The sequence below is a fragment of the Puma concolor genome, chromosome A1, assembly GCF_028749965.1.
Source record: "Puma concolor isolate L17-30 chromosome A1, mPumCon1.1.hap2, whole genome shotgun sequence".
Taxonomy (NCBI): Eukaryota; Metazoa; Chordata; class Mammalia; order Carnivora; family Felidae; genus Puma; species Puma concolor.
The window spans coordinates 71663415-71677258 of NC_141667.1; the positions used below are offsets into that span (position 1 = coordinate 71663415).

General features: G+C 37.8%; 1 protein-coding gene across 1 annotated transcript; it reads left to right on the plus strand.

Annotated features, from left to right (window-relative positions):
* The first annotated feature begins 8020 nt into the window (after positions 1-8020).
* Positions 8021-10697, plus strand: LOC147584230 (uncharacterized). The gene is made up of 4 exons (XM_086718695.1): positions 8021-8080; positions 9219-9275; positions 9691-9788; positions 10092-10697. The coding sequence occupies exons 3-4, from the start codon at positions 9698-9700 to the stop codon at positions 10595-10597; spliced, it is 597 nt and encodes a 198-aa protein (XP_086574821.1). The 5' UTR covers positions 8021-8080; positions 9219-9275; positions 9691-9697; the 3' UTR covers positions 10598-10697.
* Positions 10698-13844: the final 3147 nt, after the last annotated feature.

Here is a 13844-nt window from a genome sequence, read left to right on the forward strand (position 1 = left end):
CCATGATCACAAAGCTGGAAAGCAGAGCCTAAATTCCAAAGCATGTCTATCACATGGAAACTCTTAGGTACCTCAACTGAAATTTCCTCTTCTACTGATTAATTACTATACCTTTCAACCAAATACTAAGATTTGTTTTATGATTATAGAGTTGACAAGATGACACAGCACCAATATTTCCCTAATTATTGCTATCTGTCACTCCAGTTTTACAAATAGGGTAAAGGACAGCAAAGCAGAATTCTAAAACACAACATGAGCAACCTAGAGTACACTTTTTGCTCTACAGGAAAATGTCAACAACTCACTTTGTGGCCCCCTCCTCAATATTAACAGAAGTCTTCATTATAACTGTTTGCATCCTTGTTAAGGCAAATATAGGCATATCATGCTCTTGAGATTTGGTGTATGGTTTCACCATTGCGTTATTCAGGATTCTTTCAATTGCAAAAGGCAAAAACCAACTCAACTAACCTAAGCTACCATAATATTAAGGGTTCACTACTGGCTTCACATGAAGCTAGATCTAGGTACTCAAGCGGTGTAGTTTGTATATCCTCCATCCACCCCCCAGTTTGGCCTACCCCATGCTGCCTTCATTTTCAGGCTGGCCTCAAGTAGTGGCAAAATGGCCGTAAGAAGGTATAGGCTTAGCAATCCCAAAAAACAAAAGAGAGTTTCTCTTTACCACTGGTTCCAGCAGAAAGTCTCAAACTGATATTTACAACGGTGACTGGCCTGCCTGGATCACATAAACTGCCTCTGAACTAGTCTCTAGGCCACGGCATATACTGCTCTCAACTTCCATGCACCAACCACTGGCTCTAGAGGCAGGTTCAACTCCAGCTGAACCAAAGGCCTCAACTGAATCAATGAAAGAGGATAGTTCCCTATAGGAGATTATTTTTACCCCGATATAGAGAAACAGATGCTGAGTACAGATAAGCCACAAATGTCCATTATTTCTTTACTGGCATGCCAGAATAAGTTGCCATCTTGTCATCACTTTAAGCAGATTTTGAGTTCAAAATGACTTCCTTATAATGGACTAACTTGTACTGAATCAAACAAGAGCAAGCTGAAGAACATTAACAAGGTTTCACTGAATCATATCAATGCAGATGTGTAGACACAGCAGTAGCAGCAGAAAACTTAGGCAACTATAGCAGTCATAGATGGTGGGGCTAATTTGGGCAAAGGCAACCTTTAGCAGAGAGGGCAAAGAGGCACTGCTAGTAAAGTACTTTGCCACATCACAGTCAACAGGTCAAACTCACATGATAATGTTTACTGTGAAAGTAACTGCAAATAATATATGCATCAGACTTTGTAGTTTTGCAAATAGGCAGAGAACAATGTTGTCAGCAGTAATATCTTTAATGCCGAGAATGCTATTTGGAAATAAAATAGGAAAGAACTTCAATATTCTCCTGCACACAAAAGTTACCCTAATTTAATCCAATTTGTCATGCTACACAGGTTTCCATTCATTGCTGTTACCCAATTTAAATAGTTCTCTTCTTATAAATATATTGTGTTAAGAAGTTTCATTTGGAAGAAGAAGGAGAAGAAGGAGAAGAGGAAGAAGTGGAAGAACTTGTTTCATTTGTAAGTCAGTGTTTTTAAAATTTGAGTCCATTTTCCCATTGAAAATGTATAAGAAATGGAGACTGGGTTCCAAGGCTAGACCATTAGTATCAATCAAGTAATCTGTATGTGCTTAATATAGAGCCTAGCACACTGCAAACACTTCACAGATTATAGATGTTATTATTTGTTATAATATGGTAAGCATGAACAAAACAATCAAAATGGTTTTTTTAAATACTAAGAGTTAAGCTAATGAGTATTTACAAAAATGACAGGAACACTCAGTTACTATGAAAAAACAAGCCATTTGTTTTAATTCCCAATTCCATTTCATATAAGAAGGTATTTAGGGGTGCCTGGGTGGCTCAGTCAGTTAAGCATTCAACTCTTGATTTCAGCTCAGATCATGATCTCAAGGTTCATGGGATCAAGCCCCTCTCTGAGCTAACTGTGCAAAGCCTGCTTGGGATTCTCAATCTCTCTCTCTCTCTCTCAAAATAAATAAATAAACATTTTTTTAAAAAGATGGCATTTAATATATTTCAGCTTAATGAATGTTTATTATTACAAAAAAAAAAGAAGTAGGGAATTATCTTAATATGTTTCAGAACAGAATACTATTTAAATTATGATATAATTAAATTTTGGGATTCTATGTAGCTGCAAAACTGAATTAAATATTTTGAGTACAACTAGATCCATACAGCTGGGAATATTTAATGAATTGCTTTTTATTTACCAAGAACTTTTCATAATTTCTCCTTCCACATGCTTACATCCGATGAAATTCCATTTATAAATTGAGGACACGGTATATTGCTATTACCAAAAAAAGAACTGTAATAGGGACACAGCCATAATTGAATTTACATCTTAATTATTTACACTCTTCTCTTTGCAGCCTGAATATTCTATGCCTCAGAGCTGTTTTGCAGACAAAATATCATCCAGGATTAGTAACGCAGATACTCTTTTGACATAAGTGACAAGTTCTTTTGGGTAACTCACACAATGTCTCAGTAAAATTTACTTCATTTAAGAATTAATTCCACAGATCTATTATAGAAAAATCTGATGCTAATTTTGACATTTTTTAAATTACTTAAATGCTAAAGATACCTAACTGCTATCATTTATCTGACCATTTTTGTTTTAGGACGATTTGGGAGAGAATTTTTTCAATCAGAAGTCCTTAAGAAAAAAAATAAATGTAGATAACCATGGGTGCCTAAAAAAATTTAATGAGTTAGTGTCAATAAGACTGCCTCACTAGGGTTTAGACTTCTACTTTCCAAGTATCTGGCTTACTGCTACCTATAAAAGAGATAAAATAGAGATACCAGATTGATTGAACTTTGCTTCATTTTTTTTCATTCACTCAGTAACTAGTTCTGGAGCACCTATTATGTGTCAGGCATATTTCTAGGTTCTAAAAGGAGACAGGAGTAAATAAGACAAAGTTCCAATCCTCCAAGGAACTTAATTCTGCTTGAGAAAGACAAAAAATAAATTATTAGGTAGTATTATTCCTCCAATGAAGAAAAATAAAGAGGATAAGGACAAGGTTGGGGAGAGAAGGATAGTGATCAGGGAAGTCCTTTCTGAAGAACTGACACTTGAAACTCAAATAAGAAAGTAAGCCATGCAAAAATTAGAGTGCAAAGGCCCTGAGATGCACAAATCTCACTGTGTTACAGAACAGCAAGACCATGGTAGCTAGAACAAAGTGAAAAGGTCAGAGGGAAAATGATAAAAGATGAAGTCACAGAAGTGGGAAAAGCCAGACCCTACAGAGCATGCAGGTCACAGTAAGGAGTTTGCGCTTACTTTAACTGCAATGGGAAGCCATAGGATGGTTGGGAATAAGACAGTGACAGGACAGGAAGTCCGGAAAAGAGGCTCTAAGGAGGCAAGGAGACCATTTCAATCTGGGCAAGGTATGACACTATTGCACTATTAAAATATTGACTCTATACTGCCTAATATCCAAGATGAAAATAAAATTGTTTCTGTGCAAGTGCCATGTTGGGAACAGAAAAATCAGCCATTTAGCTGAAGCGGAACAGATGCAGCTAGAATAAAATACCTGTTTCTATAATGACTGTAGAGAAACTGCTCACCTGAAGGCTTACCTGAAGTACCAATTTACAGAGGTTCTTTGTGGATGGATGCTAAATTAGAGAAGAGTGTAAAAGGTCAGAATATTCTGAAGTACATATAACACCTTATCTCCCACCCCCTCCTCCTGTGACAACTTGGCTTCTGGGTGTTGTTATGAATAGAAAAGCACGATGGGCACTACAGGCAATAAACAGCTTCTTCCAAAGTAAAATGCTGCCATCTTGAGGTTTCCAGAGAACAAAAATAATGTGAAAAACCAAACAAAAAAACCCTGTGTCTATTTGTTGTTTCTATATACAAGGTATTCGATTTGGGGGGAAAAAAAATCATAAAGGCCATTAATTTAAAAGAAGCAACAAGTCATCTAACCAGTCTCATGCTCTTGTTTGCTTGATTCAACCTGTGCTCTATAGTGGGCCTTAAATTCATTGTAGGTAGAGGGTATGTTTGGATTTTTTTCTCCTCTGTAGCAGCTAACACTAGCCCTAGTGATAAATGATAAATCTTTTCAAATGATAAATCTTCTGCATCCCTTTCATGATCTGGACCTATTCAGGTTTTTTATTTATTCAATTTTGGTAATTTATATTCTTCTACAAAAACATCAATTTCCCAGATTTTTAAATTGTCATAGAGTTGTACATAATATTCTTCCATAAAAGTTTGAGTCTCTCGTCTACCCATGGTTATGTATTATTTTTAATCATTAGTGTTACATCTTTTTTACTTTCTCATTTATTGTAGAATTTTGAGCAGAAAAAAATGACAAACTTGGGACCATTTAGGAAATAGCTATCTCATCTCTAATTAGTAATAACTGGAATCTGAACCAAAGAAAACCAGATTTAAAGGATCCTGCAAAACAAATCAGCAGGAAATGGTGACTACTGATATCTGTTTATAAGAGAAAGGAAAAGGTTAACATGATGTTGCAGTTTCTAGCCTAGGATGATAACCAAAGGGGGAGAATAATGATTTCCCCTGAGGACATCTGAATTTCAGGTGATGGAAGGATAGCTTTGTGAAAAAGTCCAATCAGTTTGGAGCTGTAAATACAAATCAAAGCTAGGGATTATAGCTGAAGTTGTGACAATGCATAGATCAGATGGAAAAAATTATACAGGGAGAGAAAAAAGTGAGTGTATTAAAATGTCAATAATTAAGAGTTTTTTCTAAAGACTTACACTTCTGGGCAGCTGAATAAAATCAGAGAGCATATTAGAGAAGCCAAAAAGGTCAAGAATTTTAAGGAAGAGGTTTAAAGAAAGCACAGCACAAAAGATGCAACACACTAAAATGATAAAGATTTGACTACACAGAAAGAAAAACTTTAATGTGGAACAAAGTACCATCAATAACCAAATTAAAATTTTGTTTTTATATTAAAAAAAACTATTTCTAACATGCCTGACCAGTCATAGGACTAATTTCCCTAATACATGAGCACTTAAAAATCAATAAGAAAGCCATAAAAGAATAAACTGATAAACTGAACTTTAACAAAAACTAAAACATTTGCTCTGTGAAAGGATCTATTAAGAAGATGAGGGGGCACCACCGGTGACTAAGTGTCCGACTCTTAATATCCCTTCAGGTCATGATCTCAAGTTTACAGGATCAAGCCCCACTTGGGGCTCTGTGGTGACAGTGAGGAGACTACTTGGGATTCTCTCTCGCCCTCTCTCTTTGCCCCTCTCCTGCTTTCCTTCTCTCTCTGTCCACATGCAAGTGCACACGTGCACACTCTCTCTCAAAATACATAAGTAAACTTTTTTTTTTTTTTTAAAGGTGAGAGGCACCTAGGTGGCTCAGTCAGCTAAGCATCTGACTCTTGATTTCAGCTCAGGTCATGATCTCACAATTGTGAGACTGAGCCCCACGTTGGGCTTTGTGCTGACAGTGCAGAGCCTGCTTGAGATTCTCTCTCCTGCTCTCTCTGCCCCTCCCCCACTTGCTCACGTGCTCCCCCACAAGATAAATAAATAAACAAACAAAACAAAAAAAGAAGATGAAAAAACAAGCTGCAGACAAGAGAAAAATAGTTGCAAACAACCTACCTGACAGGGAATTTCATCTGGAATTTATAAAGAATTCTCAGATCTCAATAGCAAAAACAAATAAACAACTCAATAAGAATGAACAACTCTAAAAGACATGGGTAAACAGATATTTTACCCAAGATGAGTTATGAATGGTAACTAAGAAAGATGAAAAGATGTTCAGCATTATTAACTGTTAGGGAAATGCAAATTAAAACCACAATGAGGTATCATTATACACCTATCAGAATGTCTAAAATAAAAATTATTGATAACACCAAATACTGGCAAGTATGCAGAGAAACTACATTAGTCATACTTTACTGGTGACATGTAAAATGGTACAGCCACTCTGAAAAATAACTTGGCAGTTTCTTATAAAACTAAATATGCATCTGCTATACTACTACCCAGTAGTCACACTCGTAGAAAATTATCCCAGAGAACTGAAAACTTACATTCACACAAACACTTGTGCATGAATGTTCATATCAACTTCATTCACAACTGTCAAAACTGGAAACAACCCAAATGTCCTTCAGTGGATGGATGGTTACACAAACCTTGGTATATCCATATAATGGAATTCTAGTCAGCAGTAAAAAGGATAAACTATTGATGCAAACAACTTGGATGGACCTCAGGGTCATTATGCTTAGTAAAAATGCCAATCTCAAATGGTTACATACTGTACGTTTGTGCTTGTATACATTCTTAAAATGACGAAACTATAGAGATGGAGAACAGATCAGTGGTTGCTAGGGGACAAGGATGAATGTGGGAACAACTACAAATTGGAAAGTCCTTTTCTATCTTGATTATGGTTGTGGTTACACAAATCTACATATGAGATAAAACCGCATAATACTTTACATGCACAGAGGAATAAAAATGGAATAAAGTCTGTAATCAAGCTAACAATTTTGTGCCAGTATCAGTTTCCTGGTTTTCATATTGCACTACAGCTATATAAAAGGTGATCAATGGGATAAATTGGGTGAGGGGTTCACAGGGCTTTGTGTGCTGTTTTAGCAATTTTGTAGGAGTCTATAATTGTTTTTAAACAAAGATTTTTTTAAGTTATGAGGAAATATGTTATTGCCTAGAATGAAGGACTTCTAAATATGGAAAAATTGCTTTTAACCTTAGTTAGATGGTATATGCAACTGTTTTTGCAATGTTTCATTATTTAATATGTGAAAATAAATTAAAAGAGGAAAAATATCACTATGAAAGTGACACATCAATAGGAAAATAAGCAAAGAACTAGAACAGACCTTTCAGCAAAAGACATACAAAATGGTCAAAAAACATGTGAAAAATGATCAAGCCCATTCCTTATCAAAGAAATACTAGTTAAAATCAGACATCATTTTTGCCTTTCACATTAGCAAAAATGTTAAAGGAATCTGTGTGACTATAGGGAAATAGGGATCTACGTCCTTGGAACATTTTTGGAAGGCAATCTGGAAATATTTACTAAATTTTTAAGAGTTTTTTTTTAACCTAATAAACTTTTTAAAAGTTTATTCATTTACTTAGAGAGAGAGGGAGAGAGAGTATGCACAAGTGGGGGAGGGACAGAGAGGGAGACAGAATCCCAAGCAGGCTCTCCACTGTCAGCACAGAGCCTAACACAGGACTAGAGATCCTACCAGCCGTGAGATCATGACTTGAGCTCAAACCGAAGAGTCTGTATGCTTACCCAACTGAGTCATCCAGACAGCCCTGTGGTCATTTTTTTGTAATGCTACTATTCTTCTCAAGAATTTATCTAACAGGGGTGCCTGGGTGGCTCAGTTGGTTAAGCATCCAACTCTTGATTTCGGCTCAGGTCATGATCTCAGAATTGTGAGATCCAGTGCTGCCTCTGGCTTGGTACTGGGTATGAAGGCAACTTAAAAATCTCCCTCTTCCTCTGCCCCTCTCCCACTCATGTACACCACACAGGCATGCTCTCTCTCTCTCAAAAAAAAAAAAAAAAAAGAATTTACCAAATAGAAACAGAGACTGTTCAAAGATCTATGTACACGGATGATCGTTGTAATGTTTATCACAGAAGATTTTTACAAACATTTACAAACATAAATATCCAACAATAAGGGATTGTTTGAAAGTTAAGATATGGTCATACAATGAAATATAATAGGGCATTCAATTAATGCTATTTACCAATAACCTATTATTTGTTCTAGTTGCTTTATAGATATTAACTCAGATAACTATCACAGCATCCCTATAAGGTCGATACTATCATATCTCCATTTTTCAGGTGGAAAAAAATGAACTATAAACAGTTGAAATATCTCACCCAAGATACTCAGCTAGATGTAAGTAGTCCTGGCTTTACACAGTAATGTAGGATCATACAATGACCATAATCAATAAGAAAATAATTGATATAAAGTTTTTTAATCAAAATATTAAAAATACTCATGCTGTCTATTATAAATGCACAGAAAATAATACAAATAATACTTAATACACTCCAATTTATTTTTTAATTTTTTAATGTTTATTTATATTTGAGAGAGAGAGAGAGAGAGAGAGAGAGACAGCACGAGAGGGGGCGGGGTGGAGAGAAGGAGACAGAATCCACAGCAGGCTCCAGGTTCTAAACTGTCAGCACAGAACCCAACTCTGGGCTCAAACTCAAGAACTGTGAGATCATGACCTGAGTGGAAGTCAGACGCTTAACCGACTGAGCCACCGAGGCATCCGTGTAACATCATTTTTTAAGTTTGGATAACTTTCCAATATTTTATCCTTAATGCTTTCAATATTGTGAAATATTTCTCATGGTTTCTGTGCTGTGAAGTTTTTGTAAGTGTCACTTCTTCTGGGATATCTTCCTCCCTTCCTTCACAAGCACTTTCTTCATTTATGTCAATGCACCCTCACTGAGTTCCTTGGCTGCATATCTAGGGTCTCTCACATAGCCGCAATGTTAACATTCCCCTGGTCAGTCATTCCTTCTAGAAATTCTACTCGAATTTCACTTTCAGCACTATTACTTTTTGTTTCTTTGCTGCCCTTTCATCTTTTTTAGCCAATTCTTTCTTTTTTGTACCCATTTTTCCAAAATGTCACATAGGTTTATCAATGGGAAACATGGAAGCAACATAACTATGTGTTTTATTGGGGTACCTGGGTGGCTCAGTTTGTTAAGCATCCCACTTCAGTTCAGGTCATGATCTCATGGTTCATGAGTTCACGCCATGTGTCAGGCTCTGTGCTGACAGCTCAGAGCCTGGAGCCTGCTTCTCTCTCTATTCCTTTGTGTCTATTCCTCCCCTGCTCATACTCTCTCTTTCTCTCTCTCAAAAATAAATAAATATTAAAAAAATATGTGCTTTATTGTCTGTGTGTGAATCGGTAACAGATGTACAATGACCAATCATCAACAGATTTTGAAAGAAGTGATGTGATTGGTGACTGATCATAATATATATCTATTTTTACATACAGATGTGTGGTTTGAAGAGCTAGCAGCAACATTTTGTTCTTTATGCAATTATTCACATGGTAAGTGAAATATGAATTGTGTTGTTGAGTCTGGTTTTTTTTTAACAAAACCATAGCAACTGAAATTCACGCAAAGAAAGAACTGACTGCAATAGCTTAGCCAGAATTTGAAGACTAGCAGTATGACACCAGAACATTTTCTCTTAACCACTAGGCAATAATACCTCTTAGAAAAGAAATGGTAGGTATATTAAAACTTTGAAATATGTCATTACAGTAGAAAAGAATTGCTAACATATAATATGATCTGATATTTGAAAAAATAAGTTGCAAAAATAGTCATTTGTGTGTGTATTAACATATTTAAAAAATCTGTAGAAATATTTACCAAACTGTTGATAGCAGTAATTATCTCAAGGTTGGGGTGCAGAGTCTGAGAACTTTATCTTTTATATTATATATTCTCTCTACACAGAGCCAGCATGAAATACGAAGACAATGAAAGGGAGAAGGACAAAAGAGGAAGTGATGGAGGAGGAGACTGCTGTCAATATTGGGGACTGCGCAATGCAAGTAAGACCAGGCTTGTGACACTGAGAAATTGCCCTCATAAATCCTCTCGTCTCTCCTCCTCTTTCACTCCGTCTCCTGTCTAATATGCTCAGGTATCTCTCGTCTTCGTTAAAAATTAAAAAATTCCTTTACCCTGTGGATTCCTCGAGTTCCCATTCTTGTTTTTGTTTGTTTCTATTCTTTTCATGGCCCACGTCTCAGATGCATACACTTTTTCTTCCCTATTCCCTCTTGCCCAGCACTTCCCATCATGTCATAACCCCGTTCCCAGAACAATATCAATGTTGAATTGTTCTCTCAAAGGTCAGCAAGGGGAGCAAAACAACCTCCTTCCCACTGCCACCCCAACCAAACCTGGTGCAGACATGGCCCGAGCAACCTTCGGGAACACGGAGCTAAGTACGCTGCGCTCTGCGAGCTGTTCTGGTGAGACCAACCCTCCAGGCAGAGGCCACCAGTCACCGGGGAACAAGCAAGTCCCCGTCTCTACACCGGAAACAGGAACTCTGAAGGGGACAGAGAGGCGGCAGCGGTTGCACAAACTGAGGAGTCGGGTCTGCGCAGAGGACTTCGGCGTTGCTGCAGGACCCGGATGCTGTAAACGGCTGGTGTGCGTGCAGGAGCAACATGGCCCACTGCAGGCTAAAAAGGGGGATACCCCCCGCTTCTGTCCTCCACCACAGTCATTGCAGGATGGGATGGGATTTTATAAAGAAGTCAGCAATGTTTCCTTAGAAAATGACGCCTTATTACCAACAGTGGACTATTCTTACCCTCTTTCCCAACATACATTATTAACCACGAGGTAATCACAATACCTGTGTAATGCCCCAGAATTTACACAGGTGAGAACCTGACTCACCTTCCCCTCTGATGGAAGGAATAAAGGAAAAACCTGGTATCCGAAAACCCCTTTGCTCTGGCTTCACGTGCTTTTCTGCCTCATCCAAAGCAGCCCAGAGTGGCAGCCTCATGGGGCTGTGGCCAGCAGAAAGGGAGAGAGAAAGTCCTAGTAGCTGCAGCCACGGATTCTCCCTTCTTCCACACCAGTCGTCTGTCCTTTGATCAGGGGTGGGCGTGAGGCCCTCCTGGCTGTGCAGGACGGAAAAGGATGGATCCAGAGAAGGGGCTTAGATCTCAGCAAAGGCAATTTACCACAGAGCCAAGGATTCAGGCCGTGATCTTGGGGAGGCCAGGTACCCCAAACCTAACCCAAAGTCCTGTGGTGCCTGGTCCCAAAGCAATAAATCCCATGCTGCTCTGCGGACCCCCTTCCTTCTCAGTGGACATAGAGCACATTCCAGAACCAGGAGCGGTGTCACAGCCAAATATATTTGGACTCTGTGGGGATGGGGGAACAACTCTGGAAGAGAATTAAATGTCACTAGGACCCTGGGATGGTAGTGAGAGAAGAGCTTCATGGGAATGGGATTTTCCCCTCATCTCTTTACATACCTGGCTCCTTCCTCTCAGGCCTCAGCTCATAAGTCACCTCCTCACTGAGGCCTCCAAGCGCACCCAGACAAGGCCCACTCTCCTCTAACTCCTCAATAGTCCTGGTTATTACCTTCTTTAGGTTCTGACAATAATAAGAATAAAATTTCTTTCACTTTTTTATTGCCCTCTCTCCCAAGTCATAAGTTCCACAAGAAGGGATCATGTCTTCCCTTTTCCCTGTCTTAGTGTGGTTTACCCTCAAAATTGAAAAATATTTAGTGATGGGGAGGTAAGCCCAGGCAACACTGGAAGGGAGGGAACAGGGAAGAGAGACAGGGAAGGGAGGAAAACCAATAAAGAAAGCCTCAATGAGCAGTTCAACACTGGGAGGCAAAATGGGCCTCAGTCCTCCAACTGTAAGGAGACTGGGGCATTTACCAAACATCTGCTGGGACCCACTGGTGAAGGAGCCTGTCAGAGATGTTGTCACATCTCTGAGCACATGCACAGGCCTGGCAAACACACTTAGCAGAGAAACTTAAGAAGCCATCAGCCTCTGTAGGAACTTGTGTGCCAGCAGCCTCCAGAGAACACTGGGCAGACACAGGCCAGGCAACAACAGTGTAGACTAGGCCTGTTCCCAGATAGCCTCAGTTCCCAGATCAGGCTCTGGCACCTGGTGTGTGTTCCATAAATTACAGCTGAATAAACAGAAGATTGATACATGAATGACTAAAAATGAGGATGAATGGGATTCCAGTAATGATAATGTCAGGACTGTTTTCTTTTTTTTTTTTTTTCTTTCTTGGTGTTGGCCTTAATTTTGACCCAATTCCTAGATCTTTACATTCTCCTTCTGCCAGGTTGAGAAGGATTTATCAGATTTCTCCTGCCATGTGCATTTTCCTTCTCTTCCTCCTCGCCTTCCTGGTCAGTGATTCATACACCTTCCTCAGAGGTGTTTTCTTATGCTCATTCCACTGTCAGAAAAAAAGCACTTTTTGATTGACTTCATTCCTGCTCACTTTTCAATGAGAAAAATATTACTAGGTTTCTTGGAAATAAATATAACATTACTTTATTGATCCAGTTTTCCTGGTATGTAAGCTATTGCCTATAAATTAGTTGGCCTACTTTTAGAAGTTGCATTAATTCTTTTGGGCCAATTGAGTACACTTTAGTGCACAAACAGCAAGAAAAGTTAAATTTACAACATTGCACACTGCAACTATTAATCTAGATCAACACATACTAGGGACCACTTTTTCCTTTCCCTCTTTTTATATCGTTTTCATCTGCACTATGAATAGGACATCTTGTCCTGGGCAAAGAAATATTATATCTTCAGGTTTTCAAATACTTGATTAAAATCTTTTAATTTGATTTAAATCTTTATATTTAAATCAAGATAAAATAAATCTTGATATTTAAATCAAGATAAAATCTTGATAGTAAAAATCTTTTAAGCTTAAATTGCTGATGTACACATTCTTTTTGTTTTTCTCCCACAGCTCTTGGTTTACATGAGCTTGGCCTAATTCTTTTATGTAACAAACGCTCTGTGAGAGTGAACTTTCTTTATATAAGCAGTAACAATGAATTTGAAGTTATCAAACACATTTGATTATGTTTCTAATTGTTTTCTGTAGGGCCTCTCTCTTATTTGTTATAATCAATTGTTTTTTCTTGCTTCATGGCGACTTGCTATAATACTGAATAATAAATGCAACTTTCCTGGCCAAGGTCATCTAAATAATACTACATGAACTTAAAATTAGTAAATAAACTCACATCTCTTTATTGTTCCTCTTATGGTTGATTTTATGTGTTAAATTGGCTTGATCATGGTACCCTTGTTTTTGATCAAGCGCCAATCCAGATATTATGATTAGCATTTAAATCAACAGACTCTGAGTAAAGCAGATTACCTTCTGTAACAAGTTCCATCCAATGAGTTGAAGGCCTTAAAGAAAAAAGTAAGGGCCCCAAGAAGAAGGAATTCTGCTAGTATATTGCCTTGAGATGTGGGACTGCAGCATCAACTCAATCCCTGGGTCTCCAGCCTGCCATTCCATCCTGCAGATTTCAAACTTGCCAGAACCCACAACTTTATAAGCCAATTCCTTAAAGAAAATCTCTCTCCCTCTCTACATATATATATATGTACATATATATGTATGTATGTGTATATATCTACATAAATATATAAATACATAAATATAAATACATAGATATGTGTGTGTGTGTGTGTGTGTATATATATATATACATATATATATATATATATATATATATATATATATGCAGTTCCTAAATTGCAAAAACAGTAAATCTTCAGAGGAAAGTCCTATATGAATTTTTGTATGTTTGGAAGAATTGTTTCCTTGTTTCACCTCCATCCTTCCAGTCATCATGTTGAGTATTAAGGGCACAAAGAAGAAAAGTCATGGGCACTGTTCTGAAGTTACAATATGATATGATGATAGCAGAGATAGATATAAGGGATGCACAGACATATTCAAGGAGATAAGCACTACCCAATGCCAGGAGAAGCTGAGGAGGCTTGACAGAAATGTTTCAGTTAAGCTGGATCTTGAGAGATTAGTAGGAGTTGACTAA